Consider the following 20,930-nt stretch of genomic DNA (forward strand, 5'->3'; position numbering starts at 1 on the left):
CTCCTGAAAATTCATTTGTCGAAATCCTAACCCCCAAGGTGATGGTATAGGCTGTGGGGGGACCCCTGGGAGGTGATGAGGTCATGAGAGTGGAGCCCTCATGAATGGGAATAGTGCCCTTATAAAAGAGACCCGGGGATCCAGGTGTGGTGGTTCACGCCTATAATCCCAGCACTTTGGGAGGCTGAGGCAGGCAGATCACGAGGTCAAGAGATCGAGACCATCCTGGCCAACATGGTGAAACCCCGTCTCTACTAAAAATACAAAAATTAGCTAGGCGTGGTGGCATGCACCTGTAGTCCCAGTTACTTGGGAGGCTGAGGCAAGAGAATTGCTTGAACCCAGGAGGTGGAGGTTGCAGTGAGCCGAGATCGCGCCACTGCACTCCAGCCTGGTGACAGAGCGAGACTCCGTCTCAAAAAAAAAAAAAAAAAGAGAGAGACCTGAGGGAGCTTGTGCACCCCTTCCACCCACTGACGACACAGCAAGAAGTCAACATCTATGAGGAACGGGCTCTCACCAGACACCAAATTTGCCAGTGTCTTGATCTTGGACTTCCCAGCCTCTAGAACTGTGAGAAATAAATGTTGTTTATAAGCCACCTGATTTATGATATTTTTGTTATAGCATCCTGAACAGATGAAGGCATCTAGGTACCTCACATAAGTGGAATCTTACAGTTTTTGACCTTTTGTGATTGGCTTAGTTCACTTAGCATGATGTCTTCAATGTTCATATATATTGTAGCATGTGTCTCCTTAATTTTATTTTTATTTTTTTATCTTTTTTTTTTTTTGAGATGGAGTTTCACTCTTGTCACCCAGGCTGGAGTGTAATGGCTCGATCTCCAGTCACTGCAACCTTTGCCTCCTGGGTTCAAGCGATTCTCCAGCCTCAGCCTCCCAAGTAGCTGGGATTACAGACGCCCACCATCACACCTGGCAAATTTTTGTATTTTTAGTAGAGACGGGGTTCACCATGTTGGCCAGGCTGGTCTCGAACTCCTGACCTCAGGTGATCGCCTGCCTCGGCCTCCGTAAGTACGGGGATTACAGGTGTGAGCCACCGTGCCCAGCCACATATGTCTCCTTATTAAGGCTGAATAATATTTCATTGTATGTATATACAACACATTTTGTTTATCCATTCATCTAGTGATGGACATTCAGGTTGTTTCCACCTTTTATTGTGGCATAATGCTCCTGTGATTGTTGGTGTACAAGTATCTGTTTGAGCTCATGCTTTCAATTCATTTGGGCATATACTCAGAACTGAAGTTGTTGGATCACATAACTCTATGTTTAACTTTTTGAGGGGCCGGGTGGTGGCTCATACCCATAATCCAGCACTTTTGGAGGCCGAAGTGGGAGGATTGTTTCTGGGCAGCAGAGTAAGATCCCATCTCTATAAAAAATTTAAAAAATCATCCGGGCATGGTGGTGCATGCCTGTAGTCCCAGCTATTTGAGGTGCTAAGGCAGAAGGATTGCTTGAGCTCAGGGATTTTTGAGGCTGTGGTGAGCTATGATTGTGTCACTACACTCCAGCCTCAATGACAGAGTGAGACTGTCTTGAAAAAAAAACCCTAACTTTTTGAGGAACCACCATATGGTTTTCCTTAGCAGCTACACTGTTTTACATTCCTACGACCAATGTACAAGGATTCCAGTTTCTCTACATCCTCACTGATACCTATTACTTTCCTTTTTATTGTTTTTTTTTTTTTTGAGATGGAGTCTCGCTCTGTTGCCCAGGCTGGAGTGCAGTGGCACAATCTCGGCTCACTGCAAGCTCCGCCTGCCGGGTTCAAGCCATTCTCCTGCCTCAGCCTCCCAGGTAGCTGGAACTACAGGCACCTGCCACTACGCCCGGCTAATTTTTTGTATTTTTAGTAGAGATGGGGTTTCATGTGTTAGCCAGGATGGTCTCAATCTCCTGACCTCATGATCCACCCACCTTGGCCTCCCAAAGTGCTGGGATTACAGGCGTGAGCTATCACGCCCAGCCACTTTCCTTTTTATTAAAAAAAAAAAAAAAAATATATATATATATATATATATATATATATATATATATATATATATATATATATGAGAGATGGGGTCTCACTGTATTGCCCAAGCTGGTCTCAAACTCCTGGGCTTAAGCAATCCTCTTGCCTTGGCCTCCCAAAATGCTAGGACTACAGGTGTGAGCCACCACGCCCAGCCTTTTTCTTTTTATAATAGGCATCCTCATGGGTGTGAAGTGTAGTATCTCATTATGGTTTTGCTTTGTATTTCCCTAATAGCTAGTGACATTGAGCATCTTTTCATGTGCTATTGGCCTTTTGTACATCTTCTCTGAAGAAAGGTCTTTTTTTTTTTTTTTTGAGTTGAAGTCTTGCTCTGTCGCCCAGACAGGACTGCAGTGGCACGATCTCGGCTCCTAGCAACCTCCACCTCCTGGGTTCAAGCGATTCTCCTGCCTCAGCCTCCTGAGTAGCTGGGATTACAGGCATGCACCACCATGCCCAGCTAATTTTTGTATTTTTAGTAGAGATGGGGTTTCACCATGTTGGCCAGGCTGGTCTCGAACTCCTGACCTCAGATGATCCACCCACCTCAGCCTTCCAAAGTGGTGGGATTACAGGCGTGAGCCACTGCACCCAGCCCAGAAAGGTCTATTTTTAAATTAGGCGGTTATTTTGTTGTTGAGTTATAGGAGTTCTTTATATATTTTGGATATTAATCCTTTATCAGATATATGGTGTGCTAATATTTCCCCCCATTTTATGGTTTGTCTTTTCACTCTTTTATTATTATTATTTTTTGTGATGGAGTTTTGCTCTTGAAGCCCAGGCTGGAGTGCAATGGCACGATCTCGGCTCACCACAACCTCTGCCTCCTGGGTTCAAGCAATTCTCCTGCCTCAGCCTCCTGAGTAGCTCAGATTACAGGCATGTGCCACCATGCCTGGCTAATTTTGTATTTTTAGTAGAGACAGGGTTTCACCATGTTGTCCAGGCTGGTCTTGAACTCCCGACCTCGGGTGATCCACCTGCCTCGGCCTCCCAAAGTACTGGGATTACAGGCGTGAGCCACTGCACCTGCCGTCTTTTCACTCTTGATAGTATCCTTTGATGCAAAAAAGTTTTAAATTTTGATGAAATCCAGTTTTTCAAGTTTTTTTCTTTTGTTACCATATCGAGTTTTTTCTTTTGGTGTCATATTCAAGAAATCATTGCCAAATCCAGTGTCATGAAGTATTTCCCCTTCCTTTTTCTCTAAGATTTTTATAGTTTTAGCTCTCACATTTAGGTCTTTGCTCCATTTTGAGTTAGTTTTTGTATATAGTGAAAACTATGTGATGTTTTTGCTTTTTTTTTGCATGAGAATATTCATTTTTCTAGCACCATTTATTGAAGAGACTGTCCTTTCCCATTAAGTGGCCAGGCTGGTCTCAAACTCCTGACCTCAGATGATCCACCCGCCTCGACCTCCCAAAGCATTGGGATTACAGGCATGAGCCACCGCCTGTCCTCAACAGTGGTTTTTGCAGAAATAGAGAAACACAGCCAGGCGCGGTAGCTAGTTCAACCTAGTTTGAATAATATCAACTTAGTTTCAATAATATACAAACGCTCTGCTCCTATATGTCTCTCCCTCCCACTTCATTATGGCATGAGCCACCGCATCCAACCTTATGATGCATAATTTTAGAGATTGCTTTTTTAGACAAATATTGAACTCATGTATTAAACAGTTTAATGAAAACTCAGACTCTATCTGAATATGATCTCTTTTTTTTTACTTTTATTCTTAAGTTATACGTGTTTATTATAAAAATATTCAAATTAGTAGGGAATTTTTAAAAATGTAAAATTATCTTGTTCATCCTAAATCCTATTTTTCAGTAGTAACTACTGTGAACACTTTTTGGGAGGGGGGAGGGGACAGGGTCTCACTCTGTCACCCAAGCTAGAATGCAGTGGCACGGTCTTGGTTCACTGCAGCCTCCGCCTCCTGGGTTCAAGAGGTTCTTGTACTTCAGCCTCCCAAGTAGCTGGGACTATAGGCGTGTGCTACCATGCCCGGCTGATTTTTTTTTTTTTTTTGTATTTTTTTGTAGAGACAGGATTTCGCAGTGTTGGCTAGGCTGGTCTCAAACTCCTGACCTCAAGCAATCCACCCACCTTGCCTCCCAAAGTGCTGGGATTATAGGCGTGAGCCACTGTGCCTGGCCTGTTAACAGTTATGTTGTTACCTTCCATATCTTTATCTATGTGTATACAAACTGTCCTCTGTAACCCATTTTGTACATATTTTTTATTATATAATTTATTTTTTAAAAAATTCTTTTATAGAATACTTTTTCACACTAAAGATTCTCACAGTAGGAAAATAACAATTTATTACTTATAGTTTTATATTTGTGGACAGATTGTTTTAGAACAAGTAAAACACATTTGAGAATTAAGTCTCAGTTTGGAATTTGTAATATTTTGATGCATCTACAAGGAGGACCTAGTCCTTAAATGGAACTTCTGTATATTCAGAAGCTCTTTAAGCTTTTCTTCACAGGATTTAGAAATTCATAATGTGAGAAATCAGCATTTCCTAATTTTAAACTTTCCCTAGTATATGTAGTCATCAGTAGCTGGTATCTACTGAACAGAGGGAAGTTTTGGAAAATTAAACACTGGCTAATTTTCTGCAAAGTTTTTATTCATCAATTAACAGTATTTCCCTTTGTCCATTTTTCCCAGGGCAAATATAGAAGCAGTTTGGTCATGTACTGGCAGTAATAAAGCTGGATTCTCTTTAAGAGATTGATCAGGTCGGGCACGGTGGCTCACGCCTGTAATCCCAGCACTTTGGGAGGCCAAGGCAGGCAGATCACTTGAGGCCAGGAGTTAAGAGACCAGCCTGGCCAACATGGTGGAATCTCGTCTACTAAAAATACATAAATTAGCCGGGTGTGGTGGCAGTTGCCTGTAATCCCAGCTACTCGGGAGGCTGAGGCAGGAGAATTGCTTGAAGGTGGGAGGAAGATGTTACAGTGAGCCGAGATCGCGCCACTGCACTCCAGCCTGGGTGACAGAGCGAGACTCAGTCTCAAAAAAAAAAAAAAAAAAAAAAAAAGGACGGGGGGGAAATCATACGTTTGCATCTGTAATGTTGATGTATCATGGACCCTAGACAGTTTAGGGTATTAGGTATATATAGATAAGATAATTTAAACTAAATAAGGAAGAAAAGTGAAAACAGGAGACTGATGGATTAGGAGAAAGCGGAGGGGTAAAGGGATATAAGGTCCCAATGAGGTATATGGAACCAATAAAGAAGACATGCTTTGAGCAGTCTAATGAAGAAAAAAGAAAAAGAAGTAAACATAAACATGCAATATTAACAATGAGATATAAAATACAATGACAGAGACAGATTAGGTAATATACTATATAACTCTGTGCTAATAAAATTTTAAACTCCATAAAAGTGAATTTCCTAGGAAAAATGAAGTAACTGACAATCTCTTTCTCTGTATGATATACCCCTGTATAGGAGACAAATTAAATCTTATATTGTAAGGTAAAAAGAGCTGCTACTTAAAATCTACTGTTACCTAACATGTAAGAACAAAATAATACGATGTTACTTTCAGCCCCAATTTTTAGAATGCATACTAACTTCACTCCATTAAAAATATACATATGTGACCTTACACTTCTTTATGGTGAACTTCTGAGTGGCAAAACTATCTTTTCCATATTACCACACTTACAGCTTAACATAAAGCCTAGTACATATTAATGGTTCATAAATGTTACTGAATACATTGGAAGATAGAAAGAAATGGGGACAGATGTAACCAGAAATTCTCATATTAGTACTCAGGCACTAGAAGGCATCATTTTTCCTAAGTTGAAAGACATTTTAAATCTGTTCCCCAAAACGAATGCTATACATGGTTCTAGCCCTCTATAAGTGCGCTAATGAAAAATAAAATTATGATAGCTTTTAATTCACTTGCATGTAGAAGACATTCTAGAATTAGGGGTCATTAGAGGAGATTAAAGCCAAATATAGCAGCAGGAAGCCAGGCATTTATTTGTCGGAGGACCTGCAGGATAACCAGCTCTATAAGAGACTAAAAGAGTGTTTACGCTCTTCTAAAATCTGTCAAACTATTTGGTCCACAAAAAGCAGAAGACATGATATTCTTACATACATAATTTTTCAGAGAAGCATTCCGTGTTGCTCATCATAGTATCAATGAATTCTTTAAAATTCACTTTTTTTGTTTCTACAGGAAAAAGAAACACTTTTTTTGGCATCTTTTAAGTGTTAAATTATTATGAAAAATATTGAATTATATAAAATAAGTTATATATTCAGAAATATATAATTATATCCATCAGGTAATACTAACCAATAAAAATATATGGGTATAAAGGGGAAAAGCAAATCAATTTACAGTAGAGAAGTAAAGGCTGAAAAACACCAAGAAAACGGGTCAAAATTCTTCCAGTCCCTCTCAAGCATACATAATATTTTTAACTTTTATTTATTTTTATTTTTATTTATTTATTTATTTATTTCTGAGACAGAGTCTCACTCTGTCGCCCACGCTAGAGTGCAGTGGTGCAATCTCAGCTCACTGCAACCTCCACCTCCCAGGTTCAAGCGATTCTCCCACCTCAGCCTCCCAAGCAGCTGGGATTACAGGCACGTCACCATGCCCAGTTAATTTTCGTATTTTTAGGAGAGACGGGGTTTCCATTATATGAATACACAATGGTGTATACCACAATTTATGAATACATTCTGTGGATGAATATCATGCTGCTTTCTTTCTCCTTTTTTGCCATTAAGATCAGTGCTGCCATGTACATTCTTGAACATGCTTCCTGGTACCTAAGTCCAAGAGATTTTCCAGGATTTATAGCTAAGAATAGTATTTCTAAACCATGGGATATGCAAACTTTACAAGATACTACGTATTATTTTCCAAAGTGGTTTTACCACTTTCACCATATTTACCAATACTTAGAATAACATATTTCTTACTTTTTCCCAATTTTAGTGGATATAAAAATGTATGTCATGAGCCAGGCATGGTGGCTTGTGCCTTTAGTCCCAGCTACTCAGGAAGATGAGGTGGGAGGATTGCTTGAGCCCAGGAGTTTCAGGCCAACAGGTCCCTCTTTTTTTTAAGTATCTCATTATGACCTAAACTTTGCACTTCCCTAATTACTAAGGATGTTGAGAACCTTTTCATGTGATTATTAGCAACTTGTGTCTTCATGTGGAAAACTTTTATAATTTCTGTTGAGTTGTTAGTTTGTAAAAGTTGCCTATATATTCTCTACGATAATCATCACTGTTGTAAGTGTTGCAGATAACCAGTGTGTGGCTTGTATTTCATTCTCTTTGTTGTATCTTTTAACAAAGAGAAGTTCTTAATGTATGCAAATTTATCAATCTTTTCTAGTTTCTTATTTCATATCTTAAAAAATCCTACGTCAGAAAATTTTTCTTCCATTTGTTTTTTCTAAACCTTAGTTCTCACACCTGGAAATTATTGAATACGGAGTGAGACAGGGATCTAACTATTCTTTCCATTTGAATAAGTACTTTTTTCAGTACCATTTATTAAATGGTCCTTCTTTCCCCAGTTATCCACCACTTTATCATATATGTTGCCATGTATGTTTGTGGATATGTTTGGAAGTTCCTTATCTTGTCCTATTGGTAAATTTCTCTATCCCTTTGCCATTCTCACACTCTTTTAGTCACTACGGCTTTATAAGGAGATTTGATATCCAGGAGAGCAAGTTCCTCCCAACCCCCACCCCCCAACACACACGTATCTCCACAAATGTTCTTCTTCAAGAGTGCTTTAGCTATTCTTAGCCTTTAGTCATTCATATAAATATTAGAATTAGCTTACAAAAAAGTCAGGGTTTTATTAGAATTGCTTTGAATAAATAAGTTAATTAGAGAATTGACAGTCTTGGGTCTCTGAATCTACAGACATGGGATACATTCTTATTTATCTAGATTTTAACGTCTTCACATAGTCTTATTTTCTCTATACACGTATCATACAACTTAGACATATTCCTTTTTTTACTTTTTATTATGGAAAATGTTAAATATACACAAAATAGAATAGTGTAATATGTTCATATACTATCTCTAGCGTCAACAATTATCAACTCATAGACAATATTATTTCACCTATAACCCCAGTCTCCTGTCGAGCCACTCTCACCCTTTCCTTTAGAAGAGCTGCTGCTAGGTTATATGGGCACAGATACTCAAAAATGGTATAACTTTATTGTGAATTGTAGGTTTTGACATAATAATGAATCCCTATTTGCCCCAATTTAATGCCTTTTGTCCTGACTTCTACCTTGCCAGACAGCAATACCACAAATTCTGCTTTCTTTTTGTTTGCATTTTTGCCTAGGAAAAAAAATCTTGAAAAGACTATTTAAAGAATAAATAAATAAAAATTTTTTTTAATTAAAAAGACTATTAATACTGGTTATTCCTAAATAACAGGCTTTTGAGTGTTTTCTTGTACTTTTGAGTATTTCCATACTTTTTGTATTAGTTTAATTTTAACTTTTTATAATAAAAAATTAGTCATTTTTCTAAGAAAAAAATAACAAATTGACCCTCCTTCCAGATGTGTCAATGCAGTTTGCCTGAAAATGTATCACTCACCACCAGCTTCAGTCAGTTCTGTGATCTTCTTAAATTCTGGCTTAGAAAGGTAAATACAAAAATTTTGAAGACAAGTATTTAGATCCTCATAATCCACATTTTTATCTTTAATTTTATCAATGGCTTTAATGACACCAGGCAACGCTAAAAATAAAGGAGTATGCTAATAAGTATTAAATATAAGTCAAAAATAAAACACCACTAATAAGATGAATTTTAGTTCTAACACTAAATTAACAAAAATATAAATCACTTCAGCAGTGTTATATACTAAAAGCATATCTAGAATCTTTAATAAAAAAAGTATCAAAATCAAAGTCAAGAATATATTATTCTAGGCCACACACAGTAGCTCACACCTGTAATTCAAACACTTTGAGAGGCCAGGCGGAAGAATCACTTGAGGCCAGGGATTTGAAAGCAGCTTGGGCAACAAAGCAAGACCCCTGTCTCCACAAAAAAATAAAAAATTAGCTGGGCATAGTGGTGTGCACCTGTATTCCTAGCTACTGGGGAGGCTGAGGTAGGAGAATTGCTTGAGCCCAGAAGATGAAGGCTGAGGTGAGCTATGATAGTACCACTGTGCTTCAACCTAGGCAACAGAGCAAGACCATCTCAAAAAATATATGATAGATAGATAGATAGACAGACACACATACACATATATATTATTCTACTATACTATAGTCTCTGAACCTAAGGAAGCACCAATTTAATTGCACTGATAGTACCATAACTAAAATACATAGGAACAAAATATTATATAATTTCTCCATTTAATTCAACAATTTAAAATTCTTTGTACTCTGCTTCTCAGTAGCAGAAATACAAGCAGAAAATTTTCAATCCAAAATGATAAACTTGGATAATTTTGTGGCAATACATGGCTCAGTCTTTGGTAAATTCACCTTAGTTTATCTTTCTAAATATACATATTATTACTTAGGAATAACTATTCTACATCTCTTCTTATAATAAGTTGGAATTTACTCTTCATAAATTTGGTCAGTATTTTCTCCATAAAATTTAAACTGATAAATTTTTACTGCAATTAAAGCATTCTTAAAGGAAATTACTTACAAATATACTGAACTCTTAAGAAGGTTGGCTAACTGGAATTCATCTGGTTTAATCAGAAAATTTCAAAGTAGAGGTGGCACCTTAAATCACTTGAAGAAAAAGATGAAAAAACAGAGAGAGAGAGAAAGTATGTGTGTGTGTGTATGAAAAAAAGAGGTTGTGTATGTGTGTATATTGTGTGTGAATATTGTTTGTGTATATTGTGTTTGTATATTCTACCCCTCTCAATAAGTTTTATAATATACAAACACACACAATATACACACATACACACATATACACACACAAACTCTAGAACAAATTAAATAGGTTTTCTCTAATTGATTAAGATAGGTAAAGTAGGAAGCTGGGCAGCAGAGGGCATTAAAGCCATTACCAGGTATAAACTTTAAGTAGTCACTGGAAATCATTATGGCTTTCTAAACAAACATGTGATGATCAAACTGATGTCTGAACTTGATGATTCTTAAAATGATTATTTAAAAGATGATTCTTTTAAAGAAGATGTGTAAATAGTACAGCAAGATACATGTCCCTATCTTGTGAAAGAAATTTTTAAGTGAACAAAATTCCCATTTAAAAATTAAAAGCTCTTTTTTAATTTTACAGGTAGAAACAGCAAGTCACCTTAAGCAAATTTGAGATAAAATGGAAAATCATTTGCAGCCACTGTAGGGGTAGAATAACAGAAACATTTTTCTTTCATCAGCTTCTATACATCCAATACCACATGGAATGCAGAAATCTGGGGAAAGGGTGGACCATTTATACAAAAAGCCCAGGTAAAAGAAGAGAATGAGTTTCCAACTATTATTCTTGAGATTCAAAGTTAGCATAATCTGTCAGAGAGGGATAGGGTAAAAAAAAAAAAAAAAAAAAAAAAGATGAAATGAGGGGCCTGGTCACTGTATTGAGTCGGCAAGGGGAAAGATGGTTCTAAATTCATGAGGTGGCTGATAAGAACTCTATTCTTACCTAACCCTCTAAGACTTGGGATTGTAAAGTGGCTGCTGAGTGAATATAAAGAGCTGTACCTTTGAGAATCTTGTTTAGTTTGTCATGGGGCTTTCTTGCTTGAACTCACACAATGCTTCCTTGATGCAGGTCCATATAAAGAGCTATACGCTTGGGAGTACAGTGGCTCACACCTGCCATCTCAGCATTTTCAGAGGCCAAGCGGGGAATTGCTTGATACCAGGAGTTCAAGACCAGCCTGAGCAACACAGGGAGACCACATCTCTACAAAAGATTATTTTTAAAAATTAGCTGGGCTGAGTGGCATGTGCCTGTGATCCCAGCTACTTGGGAAGCTGAGGTGGAAGGATTATTTGAGCCCAGGAGGTCTAGGCTGCAGTGTGCAATGATTCAGCCATTGCACTCCAGCCTAGATGACAGAGCAAGACCCAGTCTCAAAAAAAAGATTATGAATGGCTAGTAAGCATGTGAAAATATGCTTGACATCATTACTCATTAAGGAAATGCAAAACTAAAACCACAGTGAAATACCATTTCACACCTATTATAATAGTTATAATAAAAAAATATCAAGTGTTGAGAAGATGTGAAGAAACTAGAATCCTCATACATTGTTGGTGAAAAATGAAAATGTTATAAACACTTTGGAAAACAGTTTTGACAGTTTAAGAGTTAAACATAAATTCACCATACAGACTAAAATTCTTCTCTTAGGAATCTCCCCAAGAGAAATAAAAGTGTATGTCCAGAGGAAGACATGTATACAAATGTTAATTTCAGTATTATTCATAACAGCCCCAAACTGGAAATAATCAAATGTCCATGAGCCAATGGGCCACCAACAAAGTAAAGAATATCCATACAATATAATATAGATTTATTTAGCCTTAAAAGGGGATGAACTACCAATACATACTACATAAATTAACCTTAGAAACCAGAAGTGTTATGTCACCAAAATGGCAGAACAGAAGCAATCTGGCTTCATTCTCCCCTACTGAAAACCAAAAACAAATATCCAGTGCCAAGATTAACACCAGTAATATCCCAGAACTCACATCTGAAGCTGAAATGACTCCTGGGGACACAGAGAAGTGAAAATCTCCAAGCAGATGGTAAGAAAAAAGGACTTCTATATCCACAACACCCCTCCCCCAAACTGCCAGGTACCATGAGGAAAAGTCCCCCTGAAATCTTCATTTCTACAGTGGAAAAAGTGAGACCATGGCAGTCAGCCAGCTTCCCCACCATCTTGGGTTCCTTTACAGGAAAACCATTCCTGAATCAACCCAAAGGAAGTATTATGAGTGCCTATAGGCAATAAACCCCCTGAGGGCAGCTAGAAACTAAAAGAGAGGTGGGACCAGCAACCCCAGGCCACAAAATTCTGCTCTTTATCTCAGCCAAAGGAGACACCAAATCAGAGTGGCTGTTCAGCAGTACCACACTGTAGGAAGGCACATGCCATGGCTCCACTCAGCATGAACCTATAGACAGCCTTCCCACACAGCTAGAGTATCGCTTTTGAGACCTCCCCATTTGAGACATGCAGGACTCTGAACAGTTGTGAAGCCAAGGCAAATCTGGGTTTAAAATACAATCTAGTAACAAAAAGATGCAGTGATCTAGGGTTAAGGTGACTCAACAGGCAAAGTGCAAAAATCCTCTAAGCATATATACCCTGGGAAGACCAAAACAAGCTAGACAGCAAAGACTGGAATAAATAATTAATGGTTCAATGACAAGATATAGACATATGTCCACAAGGAAGAACAGCAAACTACGAACCATGACCTCCTCAGATGGACAGAGTAAAGAACTAGTAACTGACCTTAATAAGACAGCAATGTGTGAGCGAGAGTCTCAGATAAAGAATCCAAAATAGTGGTTTTAAGGAAATCTCATCAAAGACTGTAGAGACAAAGAAGGTCACCAAGTAATAATAAAGGGGCTGATCCAGTAAGAGGATATAACAATTATAAATATATATGTACACATCAACAGAGGACCCAAATATATAAAGCAAACATTAATAGACCTACAGGGAGAGAGAGACTGCAATGCAATCCTAGTAGAGGACTTCAACACACCATTCTCAGTAATGGACAGATGATCCAGAAAGAAAATCAACAAAGAAACATCAAAGTTTCTTTGATCATTCTAGATCAAATGAACCTGACATTTGCAGAACATTTCATCCAACTGCTGCAAATACACATTATTCTCATCAGCACATCGAACATTCTCCAGGATAGGCCACACGTCAGGCCACAAAAGAAGTCTCAACAAATTTTAAAAAGTCAAAATCATATAAAGTACTTTTCTGATCCCGATATAATAAAACTAAAAATCAATAACTAAGGAATTTTGGAAACTATGCAAACACTGAGACTGCTGGCAAGATGGCTGAACAGGAACAGCTCCGGTCTGCAGCTCCCAGCAAGACCAACACAGAAGGCCGGTGATTTCTGCATTTCCAACTGACGTACCCTGCTCATCTCATTGGGACTGGTTGGGCAGTGGGTGCAGCCCACGGAGGGCGAGCAGAAGCAGGGTTGGGCATCGCCTCACCCAGGAAGTGCAAGGAGCAGACAGCGGCGGGGAGGGGGTGGGAGGGCTCCCTCCCCCAGCCAAGGGAAGCCTTGAGAGACTGTGCTATCTGGGCCAGATACTATGCTTTCCCCACGGTTTTTGCAATCCACAGACCAGGAGATTCCTTCGCGTGCCTACACCACCAGGGCCCTGGGTTTCAAGCATAAAACTGGGCGGCTGTTTGGGCTGACACCAAGCTAGCTGCAGGATTTTTTTTTTGTACCCCAGAGGCACCTGGAATCCCAGCAAGACAGAACTGTTCACTCCCCTGGAAAGGGGCTGAAGCCAGGGAGCCAAGTGGTCTCGCTCAGCGGGACCCACTCCCATGGAGCCCAGCAAGCTAAGAACCACTGGGTTAAAATTCTCGCTACCAGCACAGCAGTCTGAAGTCGAACTAGGAGGATCAAGCTTGGTGTGGGGAAGGGCGTCCGCCATTACTGAGGCTTGTTTTCCCCTGACAGCGCTAAAAAGGCCTGAAGTTCGGACTGGGTGGAGCTCAACACAGTGTGGCAAAGTGGCTGCAGCCAGACTGCCTCTCTAGATTCCTCTTCACTGGGAAGGGCATCTCTGAAAGAAAGGCACCAGCCCCAGTCAAGGGGTTATAGATAAAACTCCCATCTCACTGGAACAGCGTACCTGGGGGAAGGGGCGGCTGTGGGCACAACTTCAGCGGACTTTAAACGTTCCTGCCTGCTGACTCTGAAGAGAGCAGCGGATCCTGACAAGGAGGGCTCTCTCAGCACAGCGCTTGAGCTCTGCTAAGGGACAGACTGCCTCCTCAACTGGGTCCCTGACCTCCATACCTCCTGACGGGGAGAGACCTCCCAACAGCGATTGTCAGACACCTCATGCAGGAGAGCTCCGGCTGGCATCAGCCTGGTGCCCCTCTGGGACAAAGCTTCCAGAAGAAGGAGCAACAGCAATCTTTGCTGTTCTGCAGCCTACACTAGTAATACCCAGGCACATAAGGTCTGGAATGGACCTCCAGCAAACTGCAGCAGACCTGCAGAAGACGGGCATGACTGTTAGAAGAAAAAGTAACAAACAGAAAGCAGTAACATCATCAACATAAGGAACCCCCATACAGAAACACCATCCAAAGATCAAAGGTAGGTAAATCCATAAAGATGAGGACAAACCAGCACAAAAACGCTGAAAATTCCAAAAACCAGAATGCCTCTTCTCCTCCAAATGATTGCAACTCCTCTCTAGCAAGGGCACAAAACTAGACAGAGAATGAGTTTGACAATTTGACAGACATAGGCTTCAGAAGGTGGGTAATAATAAACTCCTCTGAGCTAAAGGAGCATGTTCTAACCCAATGCAAAGAAGCTAAGAACCCTGACAAAAGGTTACAGGAACTGCTAATAGAACAACCAATTTAGAGAAGAACATAAATGACCTGATGGGGCTGAAAAACACGGCACAAGAACTTCATGAAGCATACACAAGTATCAATAGCTGAATCAATCAAGCAGAAGAAAGGATATCAGAGATTGAAGTTCAACTTACTGAAATAAGACGTGAAGACAGGATTAGAGACAAAAGATTGAAAAGGAATGAACGAAGCCTCCAAGACATATGGGACTATGTGAAAAGACCAAACCTACGATTGGTTAGGGTCCCTGAAAGTGACAGGGGAGAATGGAACCAAATTGGAAAACACACTTCAGGATATTATCTGGGAGAACTTCCCCAATCTAGCAAGACAGGGCAACATTCAAATTCAGGAAATACAGAGAATACCACTAAGATACTCCTTGAGAAGAGCAACCCTAAGGCACAAAATCATCAGACTCTCCACGGTTGAAATGGAGGAATAAAAGTTGGCCGAGCGTGGTGGCTCACGCCTGTAATTCCAGCACTTTGGGAGCCCGAGGCGGGCGGATCATGAGGTCAGGAGATCGAGACCATCCTGGCTAACACGGTGAAACCCCATCTCTACTAAAAAAATACAAAAAATTGGCCAGGCGTGGTGGTGGATGCCTGTAGTCCCAGCTATGTGGGAGGCTGAGGCAGGAGAATGGCATGAACCCGGGAGGCGGAGCTTGCAGTGAGCGGAGATGTGCCACTGCACTCCAGCCTAGGCAACAGAGCGAGACTCCTTCTCAATAAAAAAAAAAAAAGTTAAGGGCAGCCAGAGAGAGAGGTCAGGTTACCTACAAAGGGAAGCCGATCAGACTAACAGCAGATCTCTCTGCAGAAAACCTACAAGCCAAAAGAGAGTGGGGGCCAATATTCAACATTCTTAAAGAAAAGAATTTTCTAACTGGAATTTCATATCCAGCCAAACTAAGTTTTATAAGTGAAGGAGAAATAAAATCCTTACATACAAGCAAACGCTGAGGGATTTTGTCAACACCAGGCCTGCCTTGCAAGAGCTCCTGAAGGAAGCACTAAATATTAAGAAAGGAAAAACTTTCTTAATACCAGCCACTGCAAAAAAAAAAAAAAACACTCGTATATAAAGACCAATCACACTATGAAGAAACTGCATCAACTAATGTTCAAAATAACCAGCTAGCATCATGATGACAGGATGAAATTAACATAGAACAATATTAACCTTAAATGTGAAGGGGCTAAATGCCCCAATTAAAAGACACAGACTGGCAAATTAAATGTATTCAGGAGACCCATCTCACATGCAAAGACACACACAGGCTCAAAATAAAGGGATGGGGAACTATTCACCAAGCAAATGGAAAGCAAAAAAAAAAAACAAAAAAAAACAAAAAAAAAAAAACCGGGGGTTGCAATCCTAGTCTGTGATAAAACAGCCCTTAAACCAACAAAGATCAAAAAAGACAAAGAAGGGATTAATGCAACAAGAAGAGCTAACTATCCTAAATATATATGCACCCAATGCAGGAGCACCCCGATTCATAAAACAAGTTCTTTGAGACGTACAAAGATACTTAGACTCCCACACAATGAAAGTGAGAGACTTTAACACCCCACTATCAATAGTAGACAGCTCAAGGAGACAAAAAGTTAATAAGGATTTTCAGGACTTGAACTCAGCTCTACATTAAGCAGACCTAATAGACACCTACAGAACTCTCCACCCCCAATCAACAATATACATTCTTCTCAGCACTTCATCGCACTTATTCTAAAATTGACCACCCCCAATCAACAGAATATGCACTCTTCTCAGCACTACATCGCAGTTATTCTAAAATTGATCACCCCCAATCAACAGAATATGCACTCTTCTCAGCACTACATCGCACTTATTCTAAAATTGACCACATAATTGGAAGCAAAATACTCCTCAGCAAATGCAAAAGAATGGAAATCACAACAGTCTCTCAGACCACAGTGCAATCAAATTAGAACTCAGGATTAAGAAACTCACTCAAAACCAAACAGCTACATGGAAACTGAACAATCTGCTCCTGAATGACTACTGGGTAAATAATGAAATGAAGGCAGAAATAAATAAGTTACTTGAAACCAATGAGAACAAAGACACAATGTACCAGAATCTCTGGGATGCAGCTAAAGCAGTGTTTAGAGGGAAATTTATAGCACTAAATGCCCACAGGAGAAGGCAGGAAAGATCTAAAATCGACACCCTAACATCACAATTAAAAGAACTAGAGAAGCAAGAGCAAACAAATTCAAATGCTATCAGAAGACAAGAAATAACTAAGATCAGAGAAAAAAGGAAAGAGATAGAGACATGAAGAGTACTTCAAAAAATCAATGAATCCGGAAGCTGGTTTTTTGAAATGATTAACAAAATAGACTGCTAGCAAGACTAATAAAGAAGAAAAGAGAAAAGAATCAAATAGACACAATAAAAAAGGATAAAGGGGATATCAGCACTGATGCCATAGAAATACAAACTACCATCAGAGAATACTAAAAGCACCTCTACACAAATAAACTAGAAAATCTAGAAGAAATGGATAAATTCCTGGACACATACACCCTCCCAAGGCTAAACCAGGAAGAAGTCAAATCCCTGAATAGACCAATAACAGGTTCTGAAATTGAGACAGTAATTAATAACCTACCAACCAAAAAAAGCCCAGGACCAGATGGATTCAGAGTTAAATTCTACCAGAGGTACAAGGAGGGGCTGGTAGCATTCCTTCTGAAACTATTCCAAACGACAGAAAAAGGGGGACTCCACTCTAACTCATTTTATGAGGCCAGCATCACCCTGATACCAAAACCAGGCAGAAACACAACAAAAAAAGAAAATTTGGGGCCAATATTTCTTATGAACATTGATGTGAAAATCCTCAATAAAATACTGGCAAATTGAATCCAGCCACACATCAAAAAGCTTATCATCACATAAACAGAACCAATGACAAAAACCACATGATTATCTCAATAGATGCAGAAAAAGCCTTCAATAAAATTAAGCACCCCTTCATGCTAAAAACTCTCAATAAACTAGGTATTGATGGAACACATATCAAAATAATAAGAGCTATTTATGACAAACCCATAGCCAATATCATACTGAATGGGCACAAGCTGGAAGGATTCCTTTTGACAACCGGCACAAGACAAGGATGCCCTCTCTCACCACTCCTATTCAACATAGTATTGGAAGTTCTCCCCACAGCAATCAGGCAAGAGAAAGAAATAAAGCGTATTCACATAGGAAGAGAGGAAGTCCAATTGCCTCTGTTTGCAGATGACATGATTGTATATCTAGAAAACCCCATCGTCTCAGCCCAAAATCTCCTTAAGCTGATAAACAACTTCAGCAAGGTCTCAGAATACAAAATCAATGTGCAAAAATCACAAGCATTCCTACACATCAAAAACGGGCAGGCAGAGAGTCAAATCATGAGTGAACTCCCATTTACAGTTGCTACAAAGAGGATAAAATACCTAGGAATACAACTTACAAGGGATGTGAAGGACCTCTTCAAGGAGAACTGCAAACCACTGCTCAAGAAAATAAGAGAGGACACAAACAAATGGAAAAAAATTCCATGCTCATGGATAGGAATGATCAATATCATGAAAATGGCCATCTTGCCCAAAGTAATTTATAGATTCAGTGCTATCCCCATCAAGCTACCATTGACTTTCTTCACAGAATTAAAAAACTACTTTAAATTTCATATGGAACCAAAAAAGAGCCTGTATAGCCAAGACAATCCTAAGCAAAAAGAAGAAAGCTAGAGGTATCACGCTACCTGACTTAAAACTATACTAAAAGGCTACAGTAATCAAAACAGCAAACAGCATGGTACTGGTACCAGAACAGATATATAGACCCATGGAACAGAACAGAGGTCTCAAATAGCACCACACAGCTACAACCATCTGATCTCTGGCAAACCTGACAGAAACAAGCAATGGGGAAATGATTCCCTATTTAATAAATGGTGTTGGGAAAACTGGCTACCCATATGCAGAAAACTGAAATTGGAACCCTTCCTTACACCTAATAGAAAATATAACTCAAGATGGATTAAATACTTAAATGTAAGATCTAAAACCATAAAAACCCTAGAAGAAAACCTAGGCAATACCATTCAGGACATAGGCATGGGCAAAGACTTTATGACTAAAACACCAAAAGCAATGGCAACAAAAGCCAAAATTGACAAATGGGATCTAATTAAACTAAAGAACTTCTGCACGCAAAAGAAACTATCATCAGAGTGAACAGGAAACCTACAGAATGGGAGAAAATTTTTGCAACCTATCCATCTGACAAAGGGCTGATATTCAGAATCTACAAAGCACTTAAACAAATTTACAAGAAAAAAAAACCCATCAAAAAGTGGGTGAAGGATATGAACAGACGCTTCTCAAAAGAAGACATTTAACTTTGGGAGGCTGATGTGGGCAGATCACAAGGTCAGGAGATCAAGACTATCCTGGCAAACATGGTGAAAACCTGTCTCTACTAAAAATACAAAAAATTAGCCAGGCATGGTGGTACGTACCTGTAGTCCCAGCTACTCAAGAGGCTGAGGCAGGAAAATCACTTGAACCCAGGAGGCAAAGGTTGCAGTGAGCCAAGACCGTGCCACTGCACTCCAGCCTAGGTGACAGAGTGAGACTTTGTCTCAAAAAAAAAAAAAAAAAGAAGAAGAAATTTATGCGGCCAACAAAGATGAAAAAGAAAGCTCATCATCACTGGTCATTAGAGAAATGCAAATCAAAACCACAATGAGATACCATCTCATGCCAGTTAGAATGGCGATCATTAAAAAGTCAGGAAACAACAGATGCTGAAGAGGATGTGGAGAAATAGGAACGCTTTTACACTGTTGGTGGGAATGTAAATTAATTCAACCATTGTGGAAGAAGTGTGGCGATTCCTCAAGGATTTAGAACCAGAAATACCATTTGACCCAACAATCCCATTACTGGGTATATACCCAAAGGATTATAAATCATTCTACTATAAAGACACATGCACACGTATGTTTATTGCAGTGCTGTTCACAATAGCAAAGACTTGGAACCAACCCAAATGCCCATCAATGATAGACTGGATAAAGAAAATGTGGCACATATACACCATGGAATACTATGCAGCCATAACAAAGAATGAGTTCCTGTCCTTTGCAGGGACATGGATGAAGCTGGAAACCATCATCCTCAGCAAACTAACGCAGGAACAGAAAACCAAACACCACATGTTCTCACTCATAAGTGGGAGTTGAACAATGAGAACACATGGACACAGGGAGGGGAACATCACACACTGGGGCCTGTCAGGAGGTGGGGGGCTAGTAGGGAGATAGCATTAGGAGAAATACCTAATGTAGATGATGGGTTGAAGGGTGCAGCAAACCACCATAGCATGTGTATACCTATGTAACAAACCTGCACGTTCTGCACATGTATCCTAGAACTTAAAGTATAATAAAATAGTCTATTTGCTTACAAACTGAACATAAAGGAACACTTTTTAAAAGAAATCGACTTGCTAATATTGTCTTCAATAAATCCAGACACTTCACCACTTACATCCATCAGAAATGACAAATGATAATGTAGCTTTTAACATAAGTCTCTTCATGTAAGTATAAAAGGCAATCTCTTGCTTTGGACTAATCTTTCCTTATCTGGGGAATTTTTTGGAAAGAGACAAAAAGCTTATCTTTCTTTTTTAGCATATGTATAAACAGAACAAAATAAAAACAGCAAGCCTTAATATCTTTCATTTCTCATTTTAATCTTGCTAAAAAATATTTAATCATTTGTATAAAAATATTGCAAGCAAAAAAGCGTATTGTGGTAATAGTTCTGCAACTCAATAAATTTAATAAAAATCAGTGGATGAGTGAATTTTATATACATAAATTGTACCTTGATAAAGCTGTTTTTAAAAGTTCTAAATCAAAGGTGAACCAAACCAGTATTTCATTCAAACAAGTCCATGGGGAAAAAAAAAAAAAAAACCATATCACCCATCAATTCCTAATCAATGTTGCTAATTACCTATTTGATCTCCACATTATCATTATTACCATACATTTATGGCTCACTTTTCAGTTTGCAAAATTCACGTGACAACTCTGTGAGGTAAACAAGTTAGCTATTATTACTCTGATATAGCAAGTTTTTAAAAACT

General features: G+C 39.1%; 1 protein-coding gene and 1 pseudogene across 25 annotated transcripts in view; one reads left to right on the forward strand and one right to left on the reverse strand.

The window, feature by feature from the left end:
* Positions 1-20,631, forward strand: part of LOC100975388 (large ribosomal subunit protein mL45-like) — a 35,889-nt pseudogene extending 15,258 nt beyond the window's left edge.
* The window catches only part of EFCAB13 (EF-hand calcium binding domain 13), an 87,274-nt gene that overhangs the window by 10,632 nt on the left and 55,712 nt on the right, over positions 1-20,930 (reverse strand). For 9 of the 25 annotated variants that reach the window (XM_055100926.2, XM_055100922.2, XM_063598970.1 and 6 more), the window contains 2 exons: positions 8,714-8,857; positions 6,055-6,284 (listed from right to left, as the gene is read on the reverse strand). In XM_055100926.2, the coding sequence (XP_054956901.1) occupies positions 6,202-6,284; positions 8,714-8,857 (227 nt within the window). In that variant the 3' untranslated portion in view covers positions 6,055-6,201. Of the gene's footprint in view, positions 1-5,983; positions 6,285-6,477; positions 8,858-20,930 lie in introns of those variants that run through there. The other 16 variants (XM_055100932.2, XM_063598972.1, XM_055100930.2 and 13 more) reach the window with 7 other exon arrangements.

The sequence above is a fragment of the Pan paniscus genome, chromosome 19 (assembly GCF_029289425.2).
Source record: "Pan paniscus chromosome 19, NHGRI_mPanPan1-v2.0_pri, whole genome shotgun sequence".
Lineage (NCBI taxonomy): Eukaryota > Metazoa > Chordata > Mammalia > Primates > Hominidae > Pan > Pan paniscus.